Raw genomic sequence first — 22,444 nt, 5'->3', positions numbered from 1 at the left:
TCCCGTAGAAAGGATAATAATAAGGATTCTCTGGACTAGTTTTCACCTTGTGCCATGTTCTACTATGAATATGAAAAGCCACCGCTTCATATTTCTTCTCAGTTTGCATGGACAATAGTATATATCCATAACAAACGGCATAACCGGTCATCTCGGTCTGTGCCTGATCCAAAGAATAATCTGGGAAAGGAGGCAATGACTCCCATGAATCACTGAACGAATCATATCGCTCGAATGATGGTTCTTGAATCCTAGGAAAGCACATTGGTTGTGCAAGATAATACAACATTCCATATGCCGATATGACAAGACAATACTGCTTAGTTGTTTTGGGTGGAGAAACCTGCTGCAGTTCTAAGTCTAAGCTTGATGTGTTGAAGAAAAATGCATGCTTGGGTATGACGGGCTTGAGATAAGGCCATGGGATTTGATTTACCATAAGATATAACTTGGATAGGCCGCCAAATTTGGCACCATCAAATGAACATAACCCCTCAATCTTCCAACTCTTATCAAAGAACTTTAATATAAGTTCGAGCAGTGGGATAGTTGAAGGGTCAACCCTAAATCCGCCCACAGATTTATCATGCTCGAGTTGCTGAAGTTGGTCAAGTTTGATTTCGTATACACCACCAGTGTAGGAATCATCTTGATCGAACTCCACCATAACAAATACGGATTCAGCTTCCTGATTGTTTTCTATCATCTCCATGTCTAATAGGGTTTTAGGGTTTTTCTGTTAATTGTGCTCGAGATCGGTTAGAGAAAAGATAGAAAGGAGAGAGAGATTTGGGTCTGGGATAAGCCCCTATTGAGATGGCTATATAAAGACTTTTTACGACTCTCTAATATGCAACCAGAGATTTATAGATCTAAAACACTTATAGATGTAATATACTAATATGAAACCAGAGATTTATAGATCTAAAACACTTATATTCATTAAATTGTGCGCTCATTAGACCAGTTCTGAAATAAATGGCAGAAAGAGAGGTATATTAGTCATTTTAGGACCTGTTGTGTGAGAATTAGAAAGAATAAGGACCAAACTATTTAATTTAAAAAATTTGGACAAAACTGTTTTTCATGCAAAAGTATGAGGAGTAACGAGTATTTAATCTTATATTTAAAATTAATGGGCCGAGTATGTTAATCACAAACAACCTGATCAGACCCTTTTAATAAATGTGTAACTGAAGTTATTTCATGTTGACCTGTTGACATGTAAATGATATGGTACCCCAAACGACCCTCAAAAGCTCCAATGCTACATCGGACAACCATCAAAACCAGATGTTTTTTTTTTCTTCCTTTTTGAACGTTTGGAGAGAGGAGGAATCTCAGGTGAAGTAGTGGGGATCGGTAGTTATTTTTCATCTTTTTTGGTTCTGAATGCCTCCAATCCTAGTTTAGGACCAATTGGAAAGGAAAAGAAGTCTTCTTCCACCTTCGAAGTCCATGCAGCACTTTTACTTTCAGGCAGTGCATTAGTTGCACTATACTCTTCTTCTTCCGGTTCAATGTCTTTATAATAAGGCGTGAAGCTAAACTTGATTTCAAATTCGTGATTCCCTTCAATTGCTATGCGGAAAATGGATGACCGAACAGTCTCGATGTTCATATCTTGCCCTTGACCGACAATTCTAAAAGTCGTCACACAAAGGTACTGATACTCAAGAGAATCATTGTTTAGACCGGTCTGTACAACACAGAAGTACTGTCTCCCTAAATGAACCAACCTTTGAGTCCTAAACCCAATTAACAGGCACGGAGGATGATACTTGTCCTTTAATATCAAAGACAATGGAGTGCCCAAAAAATGTCGACGCTTGGCAATATCGCCATCCTCATCTGAATCCCACCAAAAAGAGAATACTAGAATTAAATTCAGACTCTGTGCCAAGGCATAGATAGTGTCACCTACAACCACAGCCCTCCCGTAGAAAGGATAATAATAAGGATTCTCTGGACTAATTTTGACCTTGTGCCATGTTTTGCTATGAATATGAAAAGCCACCGCTTCATATTTTTTCTTAGTTTGCATGGACAACAGTATATACCCATAACAAATGGCATAACCGGTCATCTTGGTCTGTGCCTGATGCAGAGAATAATCTGGAAACGGAGGCAAGGACTCCCATGAATCACTGGACAGATCATATCGCTCGAACGATGGTTCTTGAATCTTAGGAAAGCACATTGGTTCTGCAAGATAGTACAACATTCCATATGCTGATATGACAAGACAATACTCCTTAGACGTTTTGGGTGGAGAAATCTTCTGCAGTTCTAAGCTTGTTGTGTCGAAGAAAAATGCGTGCTTGGGTGTGACGGGCTTGAGATAATCCCATGGGATTTGATTTACCATAATATATAACTTGGAGAGGCTGCCAAATCTAGCACCATCAAGTAAACATAGCCCCTCCATCTTCCAGCTCTCATCAAAGAACTTTAATACAGGTTCGAGCATTGGTAGAGTTGAAGGATCAGTGTCAGGTCCGCCCACAGATTTACCACGCTCAAGTTGCTGAAGTTGGTCAAGTTTGATTTCGTATATACCACCAGTATAGGAATCATCTTGATCGAACTCCACCATAACAAATACGGATTCAGCTTCCCGATTGTTTTCTATCATCTCCATGTCTAAGAGCAACTCCAACAGCTTCTCTATAATTTTTGTATTATAGAGAAGCAAAAGTCAAACCTTTAGCCTATTTTTCTTCTCCAACTCCAACAGATTCCCTAGTTTACAGTAATCTATAAAATCTCCATATTCTTCTTTAAAATTTTGGAGTTTGCTGTAAATATAGGGAATTTGGTTTTCTCTCTCCTCACTTACTCTAAAATAGAGATAGTTATAGGGAATCTGTTGGAGTAAAAGAGGCTATTTTTTCCCTAAAGTAGAGAAAAATCAAAATATAGGGAATCTGTTGGAGTTGCTCTAATAGGGTTTTAGGGTTTTTCTGTTAATTGTGCTCGAGATCGGTTAGAGAAAAGATCTGATTTGGGTCTGGGATAATAGGGGCTTGAGATGGCTATATAAAGACTTTTTACGACTCTCTAATTAGAGATTGGGATCTCCTAATTACATATGGGATCCTCTTCCTAATTAATGTAGGGATTCTTTCCTAAAAAATCTTGGGAATCTAATGATCTGAACGACCAAACACCAAAACTTCCCATCGTAGAACCACATGCATCATCAAAGTGATCGACGTACGTACAGTTTGCAATTATTGCAGTGAAACCCCAACAGTAAATGTATTTGTAATAGTTTGATTATGAAAATCAAAATTTGTATTTAGCATGTAACTCGCTTATTTGATTTTTAAAATAATAATAATAATATTCTAAAATTCAAGTTTGTTTTCTCATTAAATTCTAAAAATACAATTTCAAAATTCAAATCTGCTAAGAAACTTAAAATTGAGATTTGTAAATAGTGAGAGTTTTTATTGGGACCTCCAAATTTGCTCATTTGACCTCACTCTATTATGAATTATTAACTGACGTCATATATAACCTACTATAAATTGACTATTAAGGACAATAATTATACCAAAAAAAATATTATATCAATTTTCTCTAGACTTTCCAATTCAATAATATTAGATTGCATTCTTTATTATTTTCTGTACCTATTTTCATTTTCCAATTTCACTACATACTCATTAAAGCATTCATATGTATTAACTAAGAATTAAAATTATTATTAAGATCATGTGACATAAAAATTTATGATATACATGTTGAATGGATATTTTTTCTTATCGGGTAGTTAGCGGTTAGCAACTTACACACCCATGCAGTGGTATCCCAGTGCCAGGACACTTGCACCGACATTGCGGCGAAAGCCAGACTAATCCATGTTGAATAGATATTGGTGAGGGAAAATAAAATAAATCCTATTATGACCTAAATCTAAATGTATCCATTAAATTAAAAAAAAAAAAAAGAGGTAACATTAGAAAAAACTAAATAAATATTTAAATAATTAATAATGAGGTACATAAAATAAAGAAAATAAAAGAAACATTAAGAAAAATGATTAATCTTTTTTTTTTGCACAGTTAAAATAGAAAAAAAAATCATAGAATAGTACATGTTCTTTTCTTGTTGATTAGATTTTTTTTTTTTAACTCAATAAATTGTGTTTGATTTTTCTTTATTTGAAAAGAGATTTATGTTGTCTGATTAAGGAATTGATATGTAGTTAAGATTTATAAAGTAATTAAATCATTGAAATTATTAAGTTTTATATTTTAAAGATAATAGTTTGTTTGAAAATTATATGAGTGATGTTATTTGAGGAACTTTAGTGAGATTCAGTGAGTAAATTTAGTATTTGAAATTTAATAAGAGGTTTAAAAAACATAAGAGGTCAAGTGAGTAAATTTGGAAGTTCTAATAAAAAAAAAAAATTTATAAATGAAAACCTTATATTTGTCTCGCAGTTTCCTTCTTTGAAAAATACTTACGAAACCGATTTATCGTTCAATCATTCGGTGTGTGTTTCACTCCGCCATATTTTTATTTTTCGGGTATAAGAACCGATATGGGTCATTTAAGTAGCCCAATCAGCTCATAACACAGGCCCAGTAAGGACTAAAAGCTGCCATAGATGAGAGAGAAAGAGAGAGTCTCTCTCCCTCTGCGCTTTGGCCATTGAAATCACAGAAAGAAACTAAAGAAATGTCAAAACAATTGGAGAGATACCAAAAACTTGCGCTGAAAGAATCTTTAGGATCAATTCACAGATACCCTTTAGTCTGCAAAGAGCTCAGCTTAATTCTCAGAGGCGCTTACAGAAAAGTGCCCAAGAATCTCCAGTCTCTTATCTTCCAAGATACCCTCACCGCCTTTCGTCTCCTTCCTGAGTATTTTCTTCACCTTTTGCTTGTTATTGGTTTCATAATTGACCCCATTTTATATTTTCATGATTGTATATCTGGGTTGTTTCTAATTTTCAATGTTTTGTATTCAAAGTTGAATCTTCACATCTCAAATTTCGATGAAATTGTAAGGCTTTGTTTGTTTGAATTAAATGAAGTTCATCGTCGGCAAATCCAAATTATTAGAATTAAAATGCTTACAATTTGTCAATGTTAGATTTTGTTGAATAAAATGGTTCAAATAGCTTGAATTACATTGGTCAATGCTAGAATTTCTTGATAGACTGCTTATTGTTTCACTGACTTGATTTTTGTGATTGCTATTACAATGGCAGAATGAAGACGCGCAGTGCTGTCTCAGCAGCTCACCTCCTCCTCCAGAGCGTTGAGGCCACTTTGCCGAAGCAAAAGAAGAACTTGGCTGTTACAGAATATAAGAATGCAATGATTGCTCACAAGAGGCGCGCTAAAGCTCGCCAAGAAGAGAATGGTAACATTATTTTACTCTGTACCCGACTATTATTCCATGTTCAAAGATGTAGTCAGAGATGATGTGAAGTTTGCTAGATAACTTGAACTTGTTCTTTCCTGTCCTGTAGTTGCCCATCTGCCACAAGATGTTCTTGTACATGTATTCAGTTTCCTGGATTTTCAATCTTTAGTCTCTGTTGGGCAAGTCTGCTGGTAATTCCTTTTACTCATAGTTTCTTGGTATAATGAAGATCCAAGTAAAAACTGCATTCAACTCTAATGCTTCTTGATTGTTTTAATGAAGGCCCTGGAATTTTGCAGCAAGTGATAACCGGCTGTGGCAGAGGCAATACGCTACGTTCTTTAGGGACTCTTACAATGACTTGAATATCAAGGAACAGCATACCAGTAGACAGGCTGAAGATGATAGTTATACGCTGTTTTGGAGAAAAGCCTTCAAAAGAGCATATAAAGGTGAATCATTAGATGTATGCCTTGCTGGATCTGTTAAAAGTGCATTTTGTCACCGGAGAATCTAAGTTGCAATTTTACCACTTATAAAATCAGCTTAGGAGGACCGTTCCCCTATACCTCTCATAATCCGTTAAATCTTTGTGGTCAAGTAGCTATAGCCTTTTGATAATTTGTTCTCTTGCCTTCAGCTTTTAAATACAAACTCATCAATTCTTACCATTGTATATCTGCTTGGATTTCAGGGAATAATTCATCAAAGAAATTAAAATCCAGTAGGGGATACTGTAGATACTGCAAGACAATTGTTTGGCTCGATAACATGAAATGTTTCAATGACCATATTGGACTAAATCCTGAAATTCAGAAAATTGACCCTGTATCACCTAGTCAGGTATTTTCTATCTTACTCTGTTCATTGTGGTTTTCAAATTACAGTTATTAAATGGGTTTGTCTGAATGTCAGCTGTCTTACTCTTCTATGCACTTAATGGTTCCATGAAATTAAATTATCATCCCATATGACATGATGTAATTGATCCATTCTCTGGCATTACATAAAGGGTAACCGGGCTTGTTTCTCTGTGTTGCGGTAGCTTATATACCGCCAAAATTAGACCAGTATTTGAAGGATCAAATTGCCCATATTTCTAGTTCTTTCGTTGTGAATTCTTGAACCAGTCATCTAATATCTACTACGGCACATTCATCATTTTCAGGTGGTTGACTATCTGTTGGAAGATTCTATATCAGTCAAATCTTCTTCAGAGAGTGATAGCGACAGTGATTCAGAAGCAGGGTCCTTTTCTAGGTTATGGGCCTATCGAAGACCCTTGTCCAGTACTGAAGATATGCCTTTCCCTTGAAACCAATTGCTGCTTGTATTATGTATAGAGCTGCTCTGCGGCCATTAGATCGTTAACAAAGATTGCCTGTTGTCGATTAGTTTGCTTTCTGGGCATTGGCCCTCCGTGTAACTAAAAAGAGCTTAAAAATGTACAGATAGTATTAACATTCAGCATGTTTCATTATCCTTGTGTTCTAATTGAAGTGACACTAATTCTTATGAGACCGCTGGAGCATGTTTATATTTCTAGTAGCAAACAATTTTTATGTATTAATGAATTTTTCTATATACTCCAGTAAAGAAATCTTCGCAAAATTGAAAAGACTTCTCAAATGAAAATTATCCCTTGGCCGAAAAAGGAAAGGAAAAGATAAGTGCAACTTTCTAAATAATAAAAAGCAATAGATCCCAATGTAATATGCAACCAGAGATTTATAGATCTAAAACACTTAGAGCAAGTCCACTGGTTTGCTCTTGACTGTGCATAGTCAAGAAAAACCTGACTATATGACCTTGAGATGGATTTTGCTCCTTCCACCGGTGGTTTTTTGCCCGGGCAAAACCAACCCTTTCTTGACTACAGCCAAGAAATAAGTCACAGCCATGACTATTTTCCTGACCGGTCAAGCCCAGATGCCAGCGGTTTCCAAGCCTGATCGTGGCTGACGTGAGGAGGAGCTCAGCAATGATCGTCGGCGACGTCATCACCAGACCCTCCACTGCGCCGCAAGGATTCACGTGGCTGGACGATTTGCTTCGCTGGGTTGCTTCGATCTCGGCCTAGGGGAAGCTTCTGGGCGGTTTGACGCCACAGAGCGGCAGGACGAGGTGAGGCGACCTCGGGGGGGGGGGGGGGCCGGTTCCTTGGCCGGAGGACGGAGAAAAATCCGGGTCGGGTCGGACGAAAAACAACGGGTCTGGTGCAGCTGCGAGAGAGAGAACCGCAGGGGGGAAATGAAAAAATGAAAAATTTTCGTCCTTTGAAACAAAATAGAATTTTTTTTTTTGCTATTTATAGAAAATTTTCAGATTTCAAAAATTCATAATAAATTCATACGAACTCCGAATATTGCGTTCCATGTATGCACGAGATCGTATCGACGATCTCTATAACTTTCATGAAGGAAGTTTTCCCAAATTATGTATGTGTAAAAAGTCGATTTTCGAGACCCCCTAAAATTATATAATAATGAACAGTATTGACCGGACAAGAAAAACAACGGGTGTAAACCCATGTCCAGTGGCAGTGAATAGTAACTTGACTGGTCGAATTCTTGACTTCTTGACTTTGCCTTTTCTTGACTACGGGTGCACTTGCTCTTATATTCATTAAACTATGCGCTCATTAGACCGATGACCGACCCTAGACGATCTCGCCTTTTTCTATCAATCTTCTTGATTTCCATGCTCATTCGTCAAGCCCAATAGCTGTTCCTTCTTCAACACCAACATTTGAATCCAATTTCACCGGCGCTGTTGCAGATCTACAGTTTTTTTTTTGTCGGCTTCGGTTTGGAGTTTGGAGGCGTCGAGGGTGCGTGAGAACGTGAAAACTGAGAACAGCCCTAATCTGAAATCCATATATGTCAAAAGCAATGAGACTGGTAAAAAAGTTTTTTGGTTTGCCACTGTTCTGTCAGCGCTTGTACCTCACGCGCTGTTAACAGACAGCAGGTGACCCTCACCCAGTGAATAGCAGACACTTCGGTAAACATGAGACTAGAGAGAATGACTGAATGACAACCTAATTATATTATAAAAAAAAATGAAATTAACATATGGTGCTCACTGCTCAGACGCTCTTTTTTCCTTTCCGCAATGAGTACTACAAACAAAAATAGAATTTATACAAGAATAGGATGGTACCCCAAACCATGTTTTTTCTTCTCTTTTGAACTTTTGGAGGGAGGAGGAGTGGAGATCAGTAATTATTTTTTGTCTTCTTTTTTGGTTCTGAATGCCTCCAATACCAGTGTAGGACCAGTTGGGAAGGAAAAGAAGTCTTCTCCCACCTTTGAAGTCCATGCAGCACTTTCACTTTCAGGCAGTGTATTAGTTGCGCTATACTCTTCTTCTTCCGGTTCAATGTCCTTATAATCAGGCATAAAGCTGAACTTAACTTCAAATTCATCATTCCCTTCGATCGCGACTCGAAAAACAGATGAGCGAACAGTCTTGATATGCATTTCTTGCCCATCACCGGCAATTCTGAAGCTCGTCGCACACAGATACTGATACTCAGAAGAATCAATGTTCTGACCAGTTTGCACAACACAAAAGTATCGCCCCCCTAAATGAACCAAATTCTGAGTTCTATCCCCTAGTAACCTGCGCGGCGGATGACACTTGGCTGTTATTAACAGAGGCAATGGGGTGCCCAGAAAATGTCGCCGCTTAACAATATCACCATCCTTGTCTGAATCCCACCAGAAAGAGAAGACCAGAACCAAATCAAGATTATGCGCCAAGGCATAGATAGTACTACCTAAAACCACTGCCCTCCCATAAAAAGGATAATAATAAGGATTCCCTGGACTAATCTTCACCTTGTGCCATGTTCTGCTATGAATATGAAAAGCCACCGCTTCATATTTCTTCTCAGTTTGCATGGACAATAGTATATATCCATAACAAACGGCATAACCGGTCATCTCGGTCTGTGCCTAATCCAGAGAATAATCTGGGAAAGGAGGCAATGACTCCCACGAATCACTGGACGGATCATATCGCTCGAATGATGGTTCTTGAATACTAGGAAAGCACAATGGTTGTGCAAGATAGTACAACATTCCATATGCCGATATGACAAGACAATACTGCTTAGTTGTTTTGGGTAGAGAAACTTGCTGCTGCAGTTCTAAGTCTAAACTTGATGTGTCGAAGAAAAATGCATGCTTGGGTATGACGGGCTTGAGATAAGGCCATGGGATTTGATTTACCATAAGATATAACTTGGATAGGCCGCCAAATCTGGCACCATCAAATGAACAGAACCCCTCCATCTGCCAACTCTTATCAAAGAACTTCAATATAGGTTCGAGCATTGGGAGAGTTGAAGGGTCAACCCCAAATCCGCCCACAGATTTATCATGCTCAAGTTGCTGAAGTTGGTCAAGTTTGATTTCGTATACACCACCAGTGTAGGAATCATCTTGATCGAACTCCACCATAACAAATATGGATTCAGCTTTCCCCTGGTTCTCTATCATCTCCATGTCTAATAAGGTTTTAGGGTTTTCTTGTTAATTGTGCACGATCGGTTAGAAAATATAGAAAGGAGAGAGAGATTTGGGTCTGGGATAATAGGGGCTTGAGATGGCTATATATAGACTTTTTACAACTATGTAATTAGAGATTGGGGGATCTCCTATTACATATGGGATTCTCTTCCTAATTAATCTAGGGATCCTCTTCCTAATTGATCTAGGAATTCTTTCCTAGAAAATCTTGGGAATCTAATTATGATCTGAATTTCTGAAAGAACAAACACTAAAACACTAAAGAATCTTTAGGATCAATTCACAGATACCCTTTAGTCTGCAAAGAGCTCAGCTTAATTCTCAGAGGCGCTTACAGAAAAGTGCCCAAGAATCGCCAGTCTCTTATCTTCCAAGATACCCTCACCGCCTTTCGTCTCCTTCCTGAGTATGTTCTTCACCTTTTGCTTGTTATTGGTTTCATAATTGACCCCATTTTATATTTTCATGATTGTATATCTGGGTTGTTTCTAATTTTCAATGTTTTGTATTCAAAGTTGAATCTTCACATCTCAAATTTCGATGAAATTGTAAGGCTTTGTTTGTTTGAATTAAATGAAGTTCATCGTCGGCAAATCCAAATTATTAGAATTAAAATGCTTACAATTTGTCAATGTTAGATTTTGTTGAATAAAATGGTTCAAATAGCTTGAATTACATTGGTCAATGCTAGAATTTCTTGATAGACTGCTTATTGTTTCGCTGACATGATTTTTGTGATTGCTATTACAATGACAGAATGAAGACGCGCAGTGCTGTCTCAGCAGCTCACCTCCTCCTCCAGAGCGTTGAGGCCACTTTGCCGAAGCAAAAGATGTAAAATAACCATATACATGCTCACAACATATGCACACAATCATAAAAGGGATTAAGGCTTACCTTCAGCAATCACTGGCATGGATTCCATCTTATGCTGCAAACACGAACACTAAATATGGCCTTCTGTTACTTACCAACTTGCTTCTCAATGGACAGAACAATATGCAAAACGTCGGTAGTAATCAGGGACCAATTCATCTGTATATATAGGTGACTTAAACCTCAAGAAGCTTCCCATTAAAGCTATCCATATCGGTTTAGGTTTCCTAGTTAGATTCCTAATGTAACACTTCATTGTAGTCTTTCTTGCAGACTAAGAATAGGATTACTTACCTTAATGAATAGATACACTGCTTCATTAAGTTACAAGTATTGATTTATAGTTTGTATCCATGTTAAACTAGGTTTGACATTTAGCTAATCATCAATTACTTTATGATGATATGTGTTAAGTCCATATTTGATCTTACAATCTCCCCTTGGACTCACACATATCATGCTCGATGATTTGCACCAGAGAACATCAAAACCTACTTAACTTACTGAAGTGCGCGCCAGATAACAAACTCAAATCGAAAATCCATTCCAACATGGTCAGATCACAGTTACTTATGCAGAGCAAGAAACAGTATACATTTTAACAAAAATGCAGAGTTTCAAAACCACAAACATCAGCTCCTGCAATCCACATATGTCAAACCAGAAGTGATACAATATATGTTAATGTGTATCAACAAGTAAACATATATTAGGTCCTACTTTATGTTTCTAAAACCAGAAACTCAAGCAATTTTTCTGAACACTGATGGCTTAAAATTATTGCTTGAACCTCAACATCATGCTATACATGATTTAAGCCATCTGATAGCAAGTATGATATTCAAAACAAGATGATAATTTCCAAAACAAAACAATAAAGCTGCAGCAAAATCATAACTGGAAATACCTCAAAATTTTATTGATAATCAAAACTGTCATTACAAATAAGTTGTGATAAACAAACAATAAAAGATCACAACTAAAATACAAGAACTCAAGAACCTTAAAATTTTAAATTGCTCCAATTGGACTAACTCTCTACTGAACCTAAGCATCTAGATTAGCTAAAACTCCAATGCTTGTTGTATGCTTCTGGAATGCTGCTACTGACAAGGCCTTGGTGAAGGGATCTGCTAGCTGTGAATTTGTGTCAATACTCAAAACAGCTATTTCACCATGCTTTACTCTTTCTCTAACACTGTAATACTTTAGATCAATGTGTTTAGAATTATTTGACCTTTTACTGTTCTTGCTAAAGAAAACTGCAGCCTCATTGTCACAATAAATCACAAGTGTTCCAGCCACAATGTGACTCAATACTTTGGTCTGCATGAGAAAATTCCTAATCCAAAGTCCTTCACACACAGTTTCATATACTGCAATAAATTCAGCTTGCATAGTAGAAGTTGAAACAAGTGTTTGTTTCATGGTTTTCCAAGCAATAGCACCTCCTGCAAGCATGAACACATATCCACAAGTCGACTTCTTGGAGTCTGGATAATTCCCTGCAAAATCCGAGTCTGAGAATCCAATGAGTTTCAGATCCTCCACTTGCCTATAAACTAGCATATGGCTTTTAGTTCTCTGCAGGTATCTCAATACTTTCTTCCCAGCTACCCAATGTTCATGGCCTGGATTAGATTGGAATCTTGACAAAATCCCTACTGCAAAAGACAAGTCTGGCCTAGTGCAGACTTGTGCATACATGAGACTTCCTACAAGTCTGGCATAAGGCTTTGACTCCATATTTTCCTTTTCAACATCACTATTGGGACTTTGCTTCTTGGTTAACTTATCTCCTTTGGACATGGGAACTTCTCCAGCTGCACACTTCTCCATACCAAACCTCTTTAAAACTTTGGTAATATAATTGTGTTGAGACAAACCAAGTAGTCTCTGTGCCCTATCTCTTTTAATCTCAATACCTAGTACATAGGATGCTTCTCCTAAGTCTTTCATGTCAAAATTACTTGACAGAAAACTCTTGGTATCTTTAAGCAATTTAATGTTACTGCTAGCCAAAAGTATATCATCCACATAGAGTACCAGAAAATAAAATTGTTCCCAACTGTCTTCAAATAAACACATTCATCAACAAGATTTTCTGTAAATCCAAAAGTAGAAATCACAGAATCAAATTTCTTGTACCACTGTCTAGAAGCTTGTTTAAGGCCATAAATTGATTTTCTTAATTTACACACTAAGTTTTCACTTCCAGCTTGTACAAACCCTTCTGGCTGCCTCATATAAATCACTTCATCTAGTTCACCATTCAAGAAAGCTGTTTTAACATCCATCTGGTGCAGCTCCATATCAAAATGAGCCACTAAAGCCATGATTATCCTAAACGAGTCTTTTGTAGAAACTGGAGAAAAAGTCTCAGTAAAGTCAATGCCCTCTTTCTGTGTAAAACCCTTGGCAACCAATCTTGCTTTATGTCTCTCTACATTGCCATTTGCATCTCTTTTGGTTTTGAAAACCCATTTACAACCTATAGGCTTCTGGTTGGGGTCAGGTTCAACTAATTCCCAAACTGCATTTTGACTCATGGAATCAATTTCTGCTTCCATTGCTAGCTGCCATTGATGAGATTCACTACTTTCAATGGCCTGATTAAATGTAGTTGGATCATTGTCCTCTGCACAGTCCATTTCAATTTCTGCTTCTTGTAGATAAACAATGTAGTCACTCTCTTCCCCCCCATAAGTTGGTTTTCTTGCTCTCTGTGATCTTCTAGGTTGAGCTACTGGAGGATTTTGAGGTTCAGTTACTTGACCAGTTACGTGGTCAGTTACTTGGTCAGTGACATGGGCAGTTACATGGTCAGTGACATGGGCAGTGACTTGACCAGGTACAGTTACTTGGGTAGTTACATGGTCAGTGACATGGGCAGTGACATGGGCAGTGACTTGATCAGGTACAGTTACATGGTCAGTGACTCGGTCAGTGACATGGTCAGAGACATGGGCAGTGACTTGATCAGTTACATCTTGTTCTAAAGGCAATGCTACACTTAAATTCTCATCCGACACAATTTCCTCAAAATCTGAGGTTAAATCCTCAAGGTTTGTATTGTGAACTTTTTCACTTAGAAACTTTACTTGATGTGTTTCAAAAATTCTAGGTGAATGATGAGCAGAATATAATTTATAGCCTTTAGATTTATCTGGATAACCTATAAAATAGCAACTAACAGTTTTGGGGTCAAGTTTATTCAAGCTTGGATTATAAATCCTAGCTTCTGCATGACATCCCCAAACATGACAGTGATGAAGACTAGGTTTCCTGCCACACCAAAGCTCAAAAGCAGTATTTTCTATGGCTTTGCTAGGTGTTCTGTTGCAAATATAATTTGCAGTTTTTAAAGCCTCACCCCACAGAAATTTAGGCAAACCAGTTGTACACATCATGCATCTAACCATGTTCAAAAGAGTCCTATTCTTTCTCTCTGCAACACCATTCTGTTGTGGATTATAGGGTGTTGTGTATTGAGCTTTAATTCCATTGTCTTGCAAAAATAAGGCAAATGGACCCTTTTGTTGGCCGGATTCAGTGTACTTTCCATAGAACTCTCCCCCTCTATCTGACCTTACTGTTTTGATTTTCTTTTCTAGTTGATTTTCTACCTCAGACTTAAAGATTTGAAAAGCTTTCAATGCTTGTGCCTTTTCTGAAAGTAGATAAATATAACTGTATCTAGAAAAGTCATCAATGAATGTGACAAAATACACATTCCCACAGATAGTTTGATGCCTAAATGGTCCACATATATCAGTGTGTATGAGTTCTAATAAATTTTGGCTTCTATATGCAGTTTTCTTTCTTGTGTTGGTTATTTTTCCCTTAAAACATTCCACACAATCTATTAGATCAGAAAAATCAAGTTCATTTAGGATTTTGTTTTTCACCAATATTTTCAGTCTCTCTTTTGAAACATGGCCGAGTCTTCTATGCCATAAAAATGCAGACTTTTCATTTAATTTGGTTCTTTTAACACCTGTTAAAGTGCTAGTACTGTTTGTGTTATCTTCAACAAGTAAAATTTCTTGTTGAGCCATTGAACAACTTAACTGTAAATAATCATTCGAGATAACACCAGAACCAATTTGAACAGAATTTTTAGAAATAAGAATTCCATTACTATCAATAACAAGTCTACAACCAGATTTTACTAAAAGAGAAACTGAAACCAAATTCCTTCTCATGGAAGGTACATAAAAAACATTATCCAAAACTAACAATTTTCCTAATCCTAGATCGAGCTTTAAGGTTCCAATAGCCTTGACTGCCACTCTCATGCCATTGCCTACACACAGGTTCACTTCATCACTTTTTGGGATTCTGCTCCTTATGAATCCCTGCAAAGAATTAGTAATATGAATAGGTGAGCCTGAATCTATCCACCAAGACTGTGGTTCAATATTTATAAGATTAATTTCTAAAGAAAAAACTGTATTAGAAAAAATCTTACCCTTTTTGGCTAACCAATTTTTATAGCCAGTGCAGTCCTTTTTCATGTGTCCTACTCTTTTGCAAAAGTAGCACTTGAACCTAAATGGTCTGTTTTCCTTGGCCACTGCAGCTGTTGAACTCTTAGTTATGGCTTTGGTAGGCTTGAGCTTATTCTGGGGCTTTTTCTTCTTAGGCTTCTCTATGAGATTTATGGCTGTAGCAGGTTCTTTTTCTTCCTTGATCCTAGCTTCCTCATCAACACAGATGGATATAAGTTCATCTAAAGTCCAGTTTCCCTTTTGAGAGTTGTAACTGGTCCTAAGATGACTAAAACTGTTAGGCAAGGAATGAAGTGCATAATGCACTACCTGCTCATCCCTAACCCCATCAAGAGCTCCCTGAGTCTGCCATTTATATTGATCATCTTCATAATATGTTCTCTAACTCCCCCTGAACCCATGTACTTCAAATCATGAAACTCCTTGGTTAGTCTAGCTGCTTCTGCCTTTTCACTTTCTTTAAACTTAGCACCGATGAGTTCCAGAAAATCAGATGCTAGCTCAGGCTCTTCTATACTTCCCCTGACAGTCTTGGACATAGAGGTACGAATGAGATTCTTAGCCATTCTATTGGATCTATGCCACTTCTTGTAAAGGTCTGTTTCTTTCTTGGTGCTCTTTTCATTCAACTCTATAGGCTTATCCTCAGTAAAGCAATAGTCTATATTCTCATGCATTCCCATATAGTTCTCTACAGAATCTAGCCAAGCTCTATAGTTGGTTCCAGTTAACATCAAGACACTGTTCAAGTTCATGTAGGAGTTACCTAAGGAGCAAAACAAAAATTCATGTGAGTTCTTAATTTGTAAAGAAAATAATATTAAGTTTTCTGCGTTTTATTTAGCTTTAAGCAACCAAAACAAGAACATACAGAAAACCTAAACAATCCATACTTGCATTCATATCAGTCCATAACCAAAAACAATGTTAAGCAACACTTTTGAGCAGAAGCATAACATCCTGGAGTTCTTTATCAATATACCATATTCAATGAAAATAAGTTATCCAAAGAAATTTATCCACATCTTTAGACAGAAGAAAAATTTCTAAGTATCCGTATTTATTTTCATCAAGCATGCATATTGCTGTTTTGTATTCTAAAACTATACTTGACCACTTCTTTGGAAGATAAAACTGAAGCATAGTTTTAAAACACAAAACACAATTTCAGTTTTGTCACACGATCAGGTACTTGATTAGTTACCTGACCAGTTACATGGTCAGTGACCTGGCCAGTTACATGGTCAGTGACCTGGCCAGTTACATGGTCAGTGACCTGGCCAGTTACATGGTCAGTGACCTGACCAGTTACATGGTCAGTGACCTGACCAGTTACATGGTCAGTTACCTGACCAGTTACATGGTCAGTTACCTGATCATTGTTTTCTGCCAACATCAATGAAGAATGCTTTGTGCATCATAATCACTTATGCCAACAGAAAACCACAAAACCCATGAGCTTTTAACTTTATATTCTACCCAGATTCATCCTTGTAAGAAAATTAAGCTCTCGTATCTGTCAATTTTAATAATGTGTAAACAAAATCTGGGAGATTTTTGTTCTTCATGCAATTTTACACAATCACAGATACAATACAATATCATCAATCAATTCAACATGCATATTCAAGCATAACCAAAATTGATTTGATTCCAAGAAACCACAGAACAATAAAGAAATTGTAAATTTCATCCGGTCACCATCTACTCTAACCTAACGCACGCCGGGAATGCAACTAGGGTTCTTGAGCACAATCAAAAACACAATTATCATGCTATGAATCGAAATCAATTTCACAGAAAAACCTGTTTTTGCTTTTTCCCCAATTTGCTGCTAAAAATCACAGCGGAAGCGTGAACTTGATATTTAACCAGATGCAGCAATTGACTTAAGTAACTTACCTTGATCAGTTACATGACCAGTTACATGGTCAGTTACCTGATCAGTGACTTGGTCCGTAAAGCAAAAACCCTTTTTTTTTTTTTTTTTTGTGTTTGTTTTGCAAAACCCTAAAACGATTTTGATACTTGTGAGCCTATGCTTTGATACCAATTGTAAAATAACCATATACATGCTCACAACATATGCACACAATCATAAAAGGGATTAAGGCTTACCTTCAGCAATCACTGGCATGGATTCCATCTTATGCTGCAAACACGAACACTAAATATGGCCTTCTGTTACTTACCAACTTGCTTCTCAATGGACAGAACAATATGCAAAACGTCGGTAGTAATCAGGGACCAATTCATCTGTATATATAGGTGACTTAAACCTCAAGAAGCTTCCCATTAAAGCTATCCATATCGGTTTAGGTTTTCTAGTTAGATTCCTAATGTAACACTTCATTGTAGTCTTTCTTGCAGACTAAGAATAGGATTACTTACCTTAATGAATAGATACACTGCTTCATTAAGTTACAAGTATTGATTTATAGTTTGTATCCATGTTAAACTAGGTTTGACATTTAGCTAATCATCAATTACTTTATGATGATATGTGTTAAGTCCATATTTGATCTTACAAAAGAAGAACTTGGCTGTTACAGAATATAAGAATGCAATGATTGCTCACAAGAGGCGCGCTAAAGCTCGCCAAGAAGAGAATGGTAACATTATTTTACTCTGTACCCGACTATTATTCCATGTTCAAAGATGTAGTCAGAGATGATGTGAAGTTTGCTAGATAACTTGAACTTGTTCTTTCCTGTCCTGTAGTTGCCCATCTGCCACAAGATGTTCTTGTACATGTATTCAGTTTCCTGGATTTTCAATCTTTAGTCTCTGTTGGGCAAGTCTGCTGGTAATTCCTTTTACTCATAGTTTCTTGGTATAATGAAGATCCAAGTAAAAACTGCATTCAACTCTAATGCTTCTTGATTGTTTTAATGAAGGCCCTGGAATTTTGCAGCAAGTGATAACCGGCTGTGGCAGAGGCAATACGCTACGTTCTTTAGGGACTCTTACAATGACTTGAATATCAAGGAACAGCATAGCAGTAGACAGGTTGAAGATGATAGTTATACGCTGTTTTGGAGAAAAGCCTTCAAAAGAGCATATAAAGGTGAATCATTAGATGTATGCCTTGCTGGATCTGTTAAAAGTGCATTTTGTCACCGGAGAATCTAAGTTGCAATTTTACCACTTATAAAATCAGCTTAGGAGGACCGTTCCCCTATACCTCTCATAATCCGTTAAATCTTTGTGGTCAAGTAGTTATAGCCTTTTGATAATTTGTTCTCTTGCCTTCAGCTTTCAAATACAAACTCATCAATTCTTACCATTGTATATCTGCTTGGATTTCAGGGAACAATTCATCAAAGAAATTAAAATCCAGTAGGGGATACTGTAGATACTGCAAGACAATTGTTTGGCTCGATAACATGAAATGTTTCAATGACCATATTGGACTAAATCCTGAAATTCAGAAAATTGACCCTGTATCACCTAGTCAGGTATTTTCTATCTTACTCTGTTCATTGTGGTTTTCAAATTACAGTTATTAAATGGGGTTGTCTGAATGTCAGCTGTCTTGCTCTTCTATGCACTTAATGGTTCCATGAAATTAAATTATCATCCCATATGACATGATGTAATTGATCCATTCTCTGGCATTACATAGAGAATGGATCAAATTGTGAATTTATCCCTCTGTGTTGCGGTAGCTTCTATACGCCAAAATTAGACCAGTATTTGAAGGATCAAATTGTCCATATTTCTAGTTCTTTCGTTGTGAATTCTTGAACCAGTCATCTTATATCTACTACGACACATTCATCATTTTCAGGTGGTTGACTATCTGTTGGAAGATTCTATACCAGTCAAATCTTCTTCAGAGAGCGATAGCGACAGTGATTCAGAAGCAGGGTCCTTTTCTAGGTTATGGGCCTATCGAAGACCCTTGACCAGTACTGAAGATATGCCTTTCCCTTGAAACCAAGTGCTGGATGTATTATATATAGAGCTGCTCTGCGGCCATCTTCACCTTTCACGTGAAACCAATTGCTGCATGTATTATGTATAGAGCTGCTCTGCGGCCATTAGATTGTTAACAAAGATTGCCTGTTGTCGATTAGTTTGCTTTCTGGGCATTGGTCCTCCGTGTAACTAAAAAGAGCTTAAAAGAATGTACAGATAGTATTAACATTCAGCATGTTTCATTATATATACTTGTGTTCTAATTGAAGTGACATCGCATAAACACGCTCCAGCGGTCTCCTAAGAATTTTTCGATGTTTTGACTAGTAGCAAACAATTTTTATGTATTAATGAATTTTTCTATATACTCCAGTAAAGAAATCTTCGCAAAATTGAAAAGACTTCTCAAATGAAAATTATCCCTTGGCCAAAAGGAAAGGAAAAGATAAGTGCAACTTTCTACATAAAAAGTAATAGATCCCGATGTAATATACTAATATGCAACCAGAGATTTATAGATCTAAAACACTTATATTCATTAAACTGTGCGCTCATTAGACCAGTTCTGAAATAAAACACAGAAAGAGGCTAACGAATGATGATTCAAGACTGGACTAAAACCGCAGTTAATGTAAAGCCTAGTAAACAGAATTAACTCCAGCATGGTGTGTCTCTAGTCCTTCTTCTTCTCTTTCACTGGACCCTTGGGTATCTTACTCAAAACATTCGCATCAAACACTGCATACTGCTTCTTAATCTCAATCCATGCCTTCTCAGCAAAAGCATCAATCTGGACATCATGTTTCTCATAGATCACTGGCACCGTGTGCAGCAAGACAAAGGCTGTCATTCAAATTTCAAGACGATGTCAATAACAGAAATGGAAGTCTGTTAAATTTAAATGCAGAAGAACTTCTGAAGGAACAAAAGACTAAAAAGCGATCCTTACATAAGTAGAATAAGGTCAGGAAGTTGAACCATTTGCCAATCACTGACAAAATCCACAAGACAACTATTACCTGATAACAGAAGAACACCTAATGATTATGTAATCCCAACAATTGCCTACTTATACCACCCAACTATGAAGGAACAATCAACTTACAATCAGGAATGTCCTCAAATCTCTCCCAGATGCAATTTCCCGCAGAACATGGAACCCTTTGTTGAGTTCAATCCTCAGTGCAGAGGCAAGATCAAGGACACACTTCTCCGGAATTTGAACTTTTGGGATTTCTGGTGGAGCCCTGATCCAGCAACATAGTGAAGTCAGGGCCATATGATATTACATCAAAGATCAAACACACAGACTATCAAGAGGATCAATGAACTTACTTGTTGATAAAGGAGGACACATTGGACCACAGGAAGAAAACGCCCAGAGAAAGTATCAACATATGGCAGACCAGAGTTATCAAATGGTATTCAAGCAACTCAAAGAAAATCCATAGTACAGTGGCTCCACCAAGAACACTTCCAGATACTTTCTTGTCCCTCCATAGGAGGACATCAGCAGCTGTAATAAAAGACCAATATAAGATCATAATTGAAAGCATTTCCTTTCAAAGTTCCACTTTTTGGGCATAGTTCAGAAATGGACAAATGGAAAACAATTCCACAAACTTGTTAATTCCGGTCACCATTAGATCATAAAATATCCTTTTCTTTAAGGTATAGTTCAAAGACCAGTCGCCACATTTCAATTTTAACATCAAGTATGTACATTGTCCACACAGACCTCACGCATATGCACACAACCAAAACAACCACCATACAACAGAGAACACAATACACACGTCACCAAAGCAGGAAACGAGAGAAGAAAACAACTACAGATATTATTCCATTCAAATTCAATTCACACAGCACAAAAAAAAACCGCCAGAACATAGCAACCAACCTACATTGGCCTACCAATACCTCGAAAATCCATCAATCAATTCATAAGAATATCTCAATACGCCACAATGTGCTAATCCAATCCTTCCCCATGATTGCATAACAATGAGGATCAATGCACTACAATTACACGAAAACCTACAACCTGACAGGCTCACTATAATCGCCAACAAGATAATCGAAACAAGACGAATACAACAAAATCAAAACAGTATGAGATCTTTCTGATACAATATATTCAAAATTCTCATGCATATTTTTGCTAATTAGATCACGAAAACAAAACCGCCAGATTCTAGCTTTCCGTTCATCTCCGATCTTTTCCGATCAACCAAACAACAACACCGCAAAACGATTCAACAATGCAGATACAAAAACACAGCGAAAGAAAGATGAAAAGTGTGAGAGAGAGATATAGATATAGTACGTTTGCCACCGCCGAGGACCTTATGAACGGGCTTTTCCCGGCCGAAGATCCTGAATTTGTTGGACTTGACGGAATCGTGAGCGGACGGCATGTCGTGTTCCTCAGCCTTGTGCTTGACGTCATCGGGCTTGACGGCATCGGCCTTCTTGGACGGCTTGTCGTCGTCGGAAGACGACGAAGACGACGAGGAGCGGTGGTGAGAGTAGATCTTCTCCATGAGCGACGCCCCTGGTATCTCTTCTGGCTCTGCCATGGCTTCTTCTGCGCTAAAGATCGAACAGTTTCACAGAGAGAGAGAGAGAGAGAGAGAGTTTTGGTGTGTTTGTATTTTGGGAGGGGGGGGTTTAAAGCGGGAGGTTCGGAGTCCGAAGCTGAGGCTCGGGTGGGAACGAATTCGTAACAGAAACCAAGGGTAGGGCGCGAGAAAAGAGAGTAACGGGGGAGCGGGAATGTCTCGGGTTACGGCGCCTTGTGAGGCTGTCACCTATCGTCTTCTGTCTTTATTTCTTTTTTTAAATTTTCTTTCTTTTTTATTAATACGTTTTTTCACATTTAAGAAGAAATTAAATTAAGAAATGTAACCAAAAAAAGAAATTAATTTGAGAAAGATTTACACTTTTTTCGAAATTCAAATCGAACTGAACTGAACAACACATTAATTTTTGAAACAAGAATGGACTTTCGTTTCTTGAGATTCGTGTTCTGATTAAAAATGCTAACATGTTTAGTTAATTTTAATTTATGTGATTCATTCGTGTTGTATCTGAATTTTTAAATTTGAGACGAGATATTAAAATTAAAATTAACATAAGCATAAGTTGGTTTGAGGCAAAAACCTAGCTCTAGGGTTTTGAGCATAGCGCAGAGCAACGTGGTTGCTGCTCTTTCTC

At 37.4% G+C, this 22,444-nt stretch overlaps 2 protein-coding genes across 3 annotated transcripts; one reads left to right on the top strand and one right to left on the bottom strand.

The window, feature by feature from the left end:
• Window positions 1-4,592: 4,592 nt before the first annotated feature.
• Window positions 4,593-19,405, top strand: LOC112182255 (F-box protein At5g52880). 2 transcript variants are annotated; one of them, XM_040513463.1, is made up of 9 exons: window positions 4,593-4,744; window positions 10,194-10,326; window positions 10,677-10,752; window positions 17,841-17,919; window positions 18,029-18,113; window positions 18,205-18,374; window positions 18,617-18,765; window positions 19,098-19,250; window positions 19,313-19,405. In XM_040513463.1, the coding sequence occupies exons 1-8, from the start codon at window positions 4,693-4,695 to the stop codon at window positions 19,242-19,244; spliced, it is 891 nt and encodes a 296-aa protein (XP_040369397.1). In that variant the 5' UTR covers window positions 4,593-4,692; the 3' UTR covers window positions 19,245-19,250; window positions 19,313-19,405. The 2 variants fall into 2 exon arrangements, with proteins under 2 accessions (XP_040369397.1, XP_024176471.1); XM_024320703.2 differs by lacking the exons at window positions 10,194-10,326; window positions 10,677-10,752; window positions 17,841-17,919; ... (3 more) ...; window positions 19,098-19,250; window positions 19,313-19,405 and adding exons at window positions 5,228-5,382; window positions 5,492-5,576; window positions 5,668-5,837; window positions 6,080-6,228; window positions 6,554-6,941 and having other exon boundaries at window positions 4,605-4,877.
• Window positions 19,406-19,688: 283 nt separating this feature from the next.
• On the bottom strand, window positions 19,689-21,892 carry LOC112178777 (reticulon-like protein B5). Its single transcript, XM_024316998.2, has 5 exons — window positions 21,555-21,892; window positions 20,564-20,744; window positions 20,334-20,475; window positions 20,178-20,247; window positions 19,689-20,071 (listed from the first exon to the last, which is right to left on the bottom strand). Exons 1-5 carry the CDS (start codon window positions 21,805-21,807, stop codon window positions 19,902-19,904), a joined length of 816 nt encoding a protein of 271 aa, XP_024172766.1. The 5' UTR covers window positions 21,808-21,892; the 3' UTR covers window positions 19,689-19,901.
• Between the last annotated feature and the right edge of the window lie 552 nt (window positions 21,893-22,444).

Source organism: Rosa chinensis, chromosome 1, assembly GCF_002994745.2.
Source record: "Rosa chinensis cultivar Old Blush chromosome 1, RchiOBHm-V2, whole genome shotgun sequence".
Lineage (NCBI taxonomy): Eukaryota > Viridiplantae > Streptophyta > Magnoliopsida > Rosales > Rosaceae > Rosa > Rosa chinensis.
Note: the sequence above shows the minus strand (reverse complement) of the source record. Positions and strands in the feature narration are given on the sequence as shown.

Coding starts and splice junctions, on each gene's coding strand:
- LOC112182255 (XM_040513463.1), top strand. CDS start 4,693: ATGTCAAAACAATTGGAGAGATACCAAAAACTTGCGCTGAAAGAATCT. Junction 10,753..17,840: donor CCACTTTGCCGAAGCAAAAG/ATGTAAAATAAC, acceptor ATCTTACAAAAG/AAGAACTTGGCTGTTACAGA. Junction 18,766..19,097: donor ACCCTGTATCACCTAGTCAG/GTATTTTCTATC, acceptor CATCATTTTCAG/GTGGTTGACTATCTGTTGGA.
- LOC112178777 (XM_024316998.2), bottom strand. CDS start 21,807: ATGGCAGAGCCAGAAGAGATACCAGGGGCGTCGCTCATGGAGAAGATC. Junction 20,476..20,563: donor GTGTCCTCCTTTATCAACAA/GTAAGTTCATTG, acceptor TTGCTGGATCAG/GGCTCCACCAGAAATCCCAA. Junction 20,248..20,333: donor ATTTGAGGACATTCCTGATT/GTAAGTTGATTG, acceptor TTCTGTTATCAG/GTAATAGTTGTCTTGTGGAT.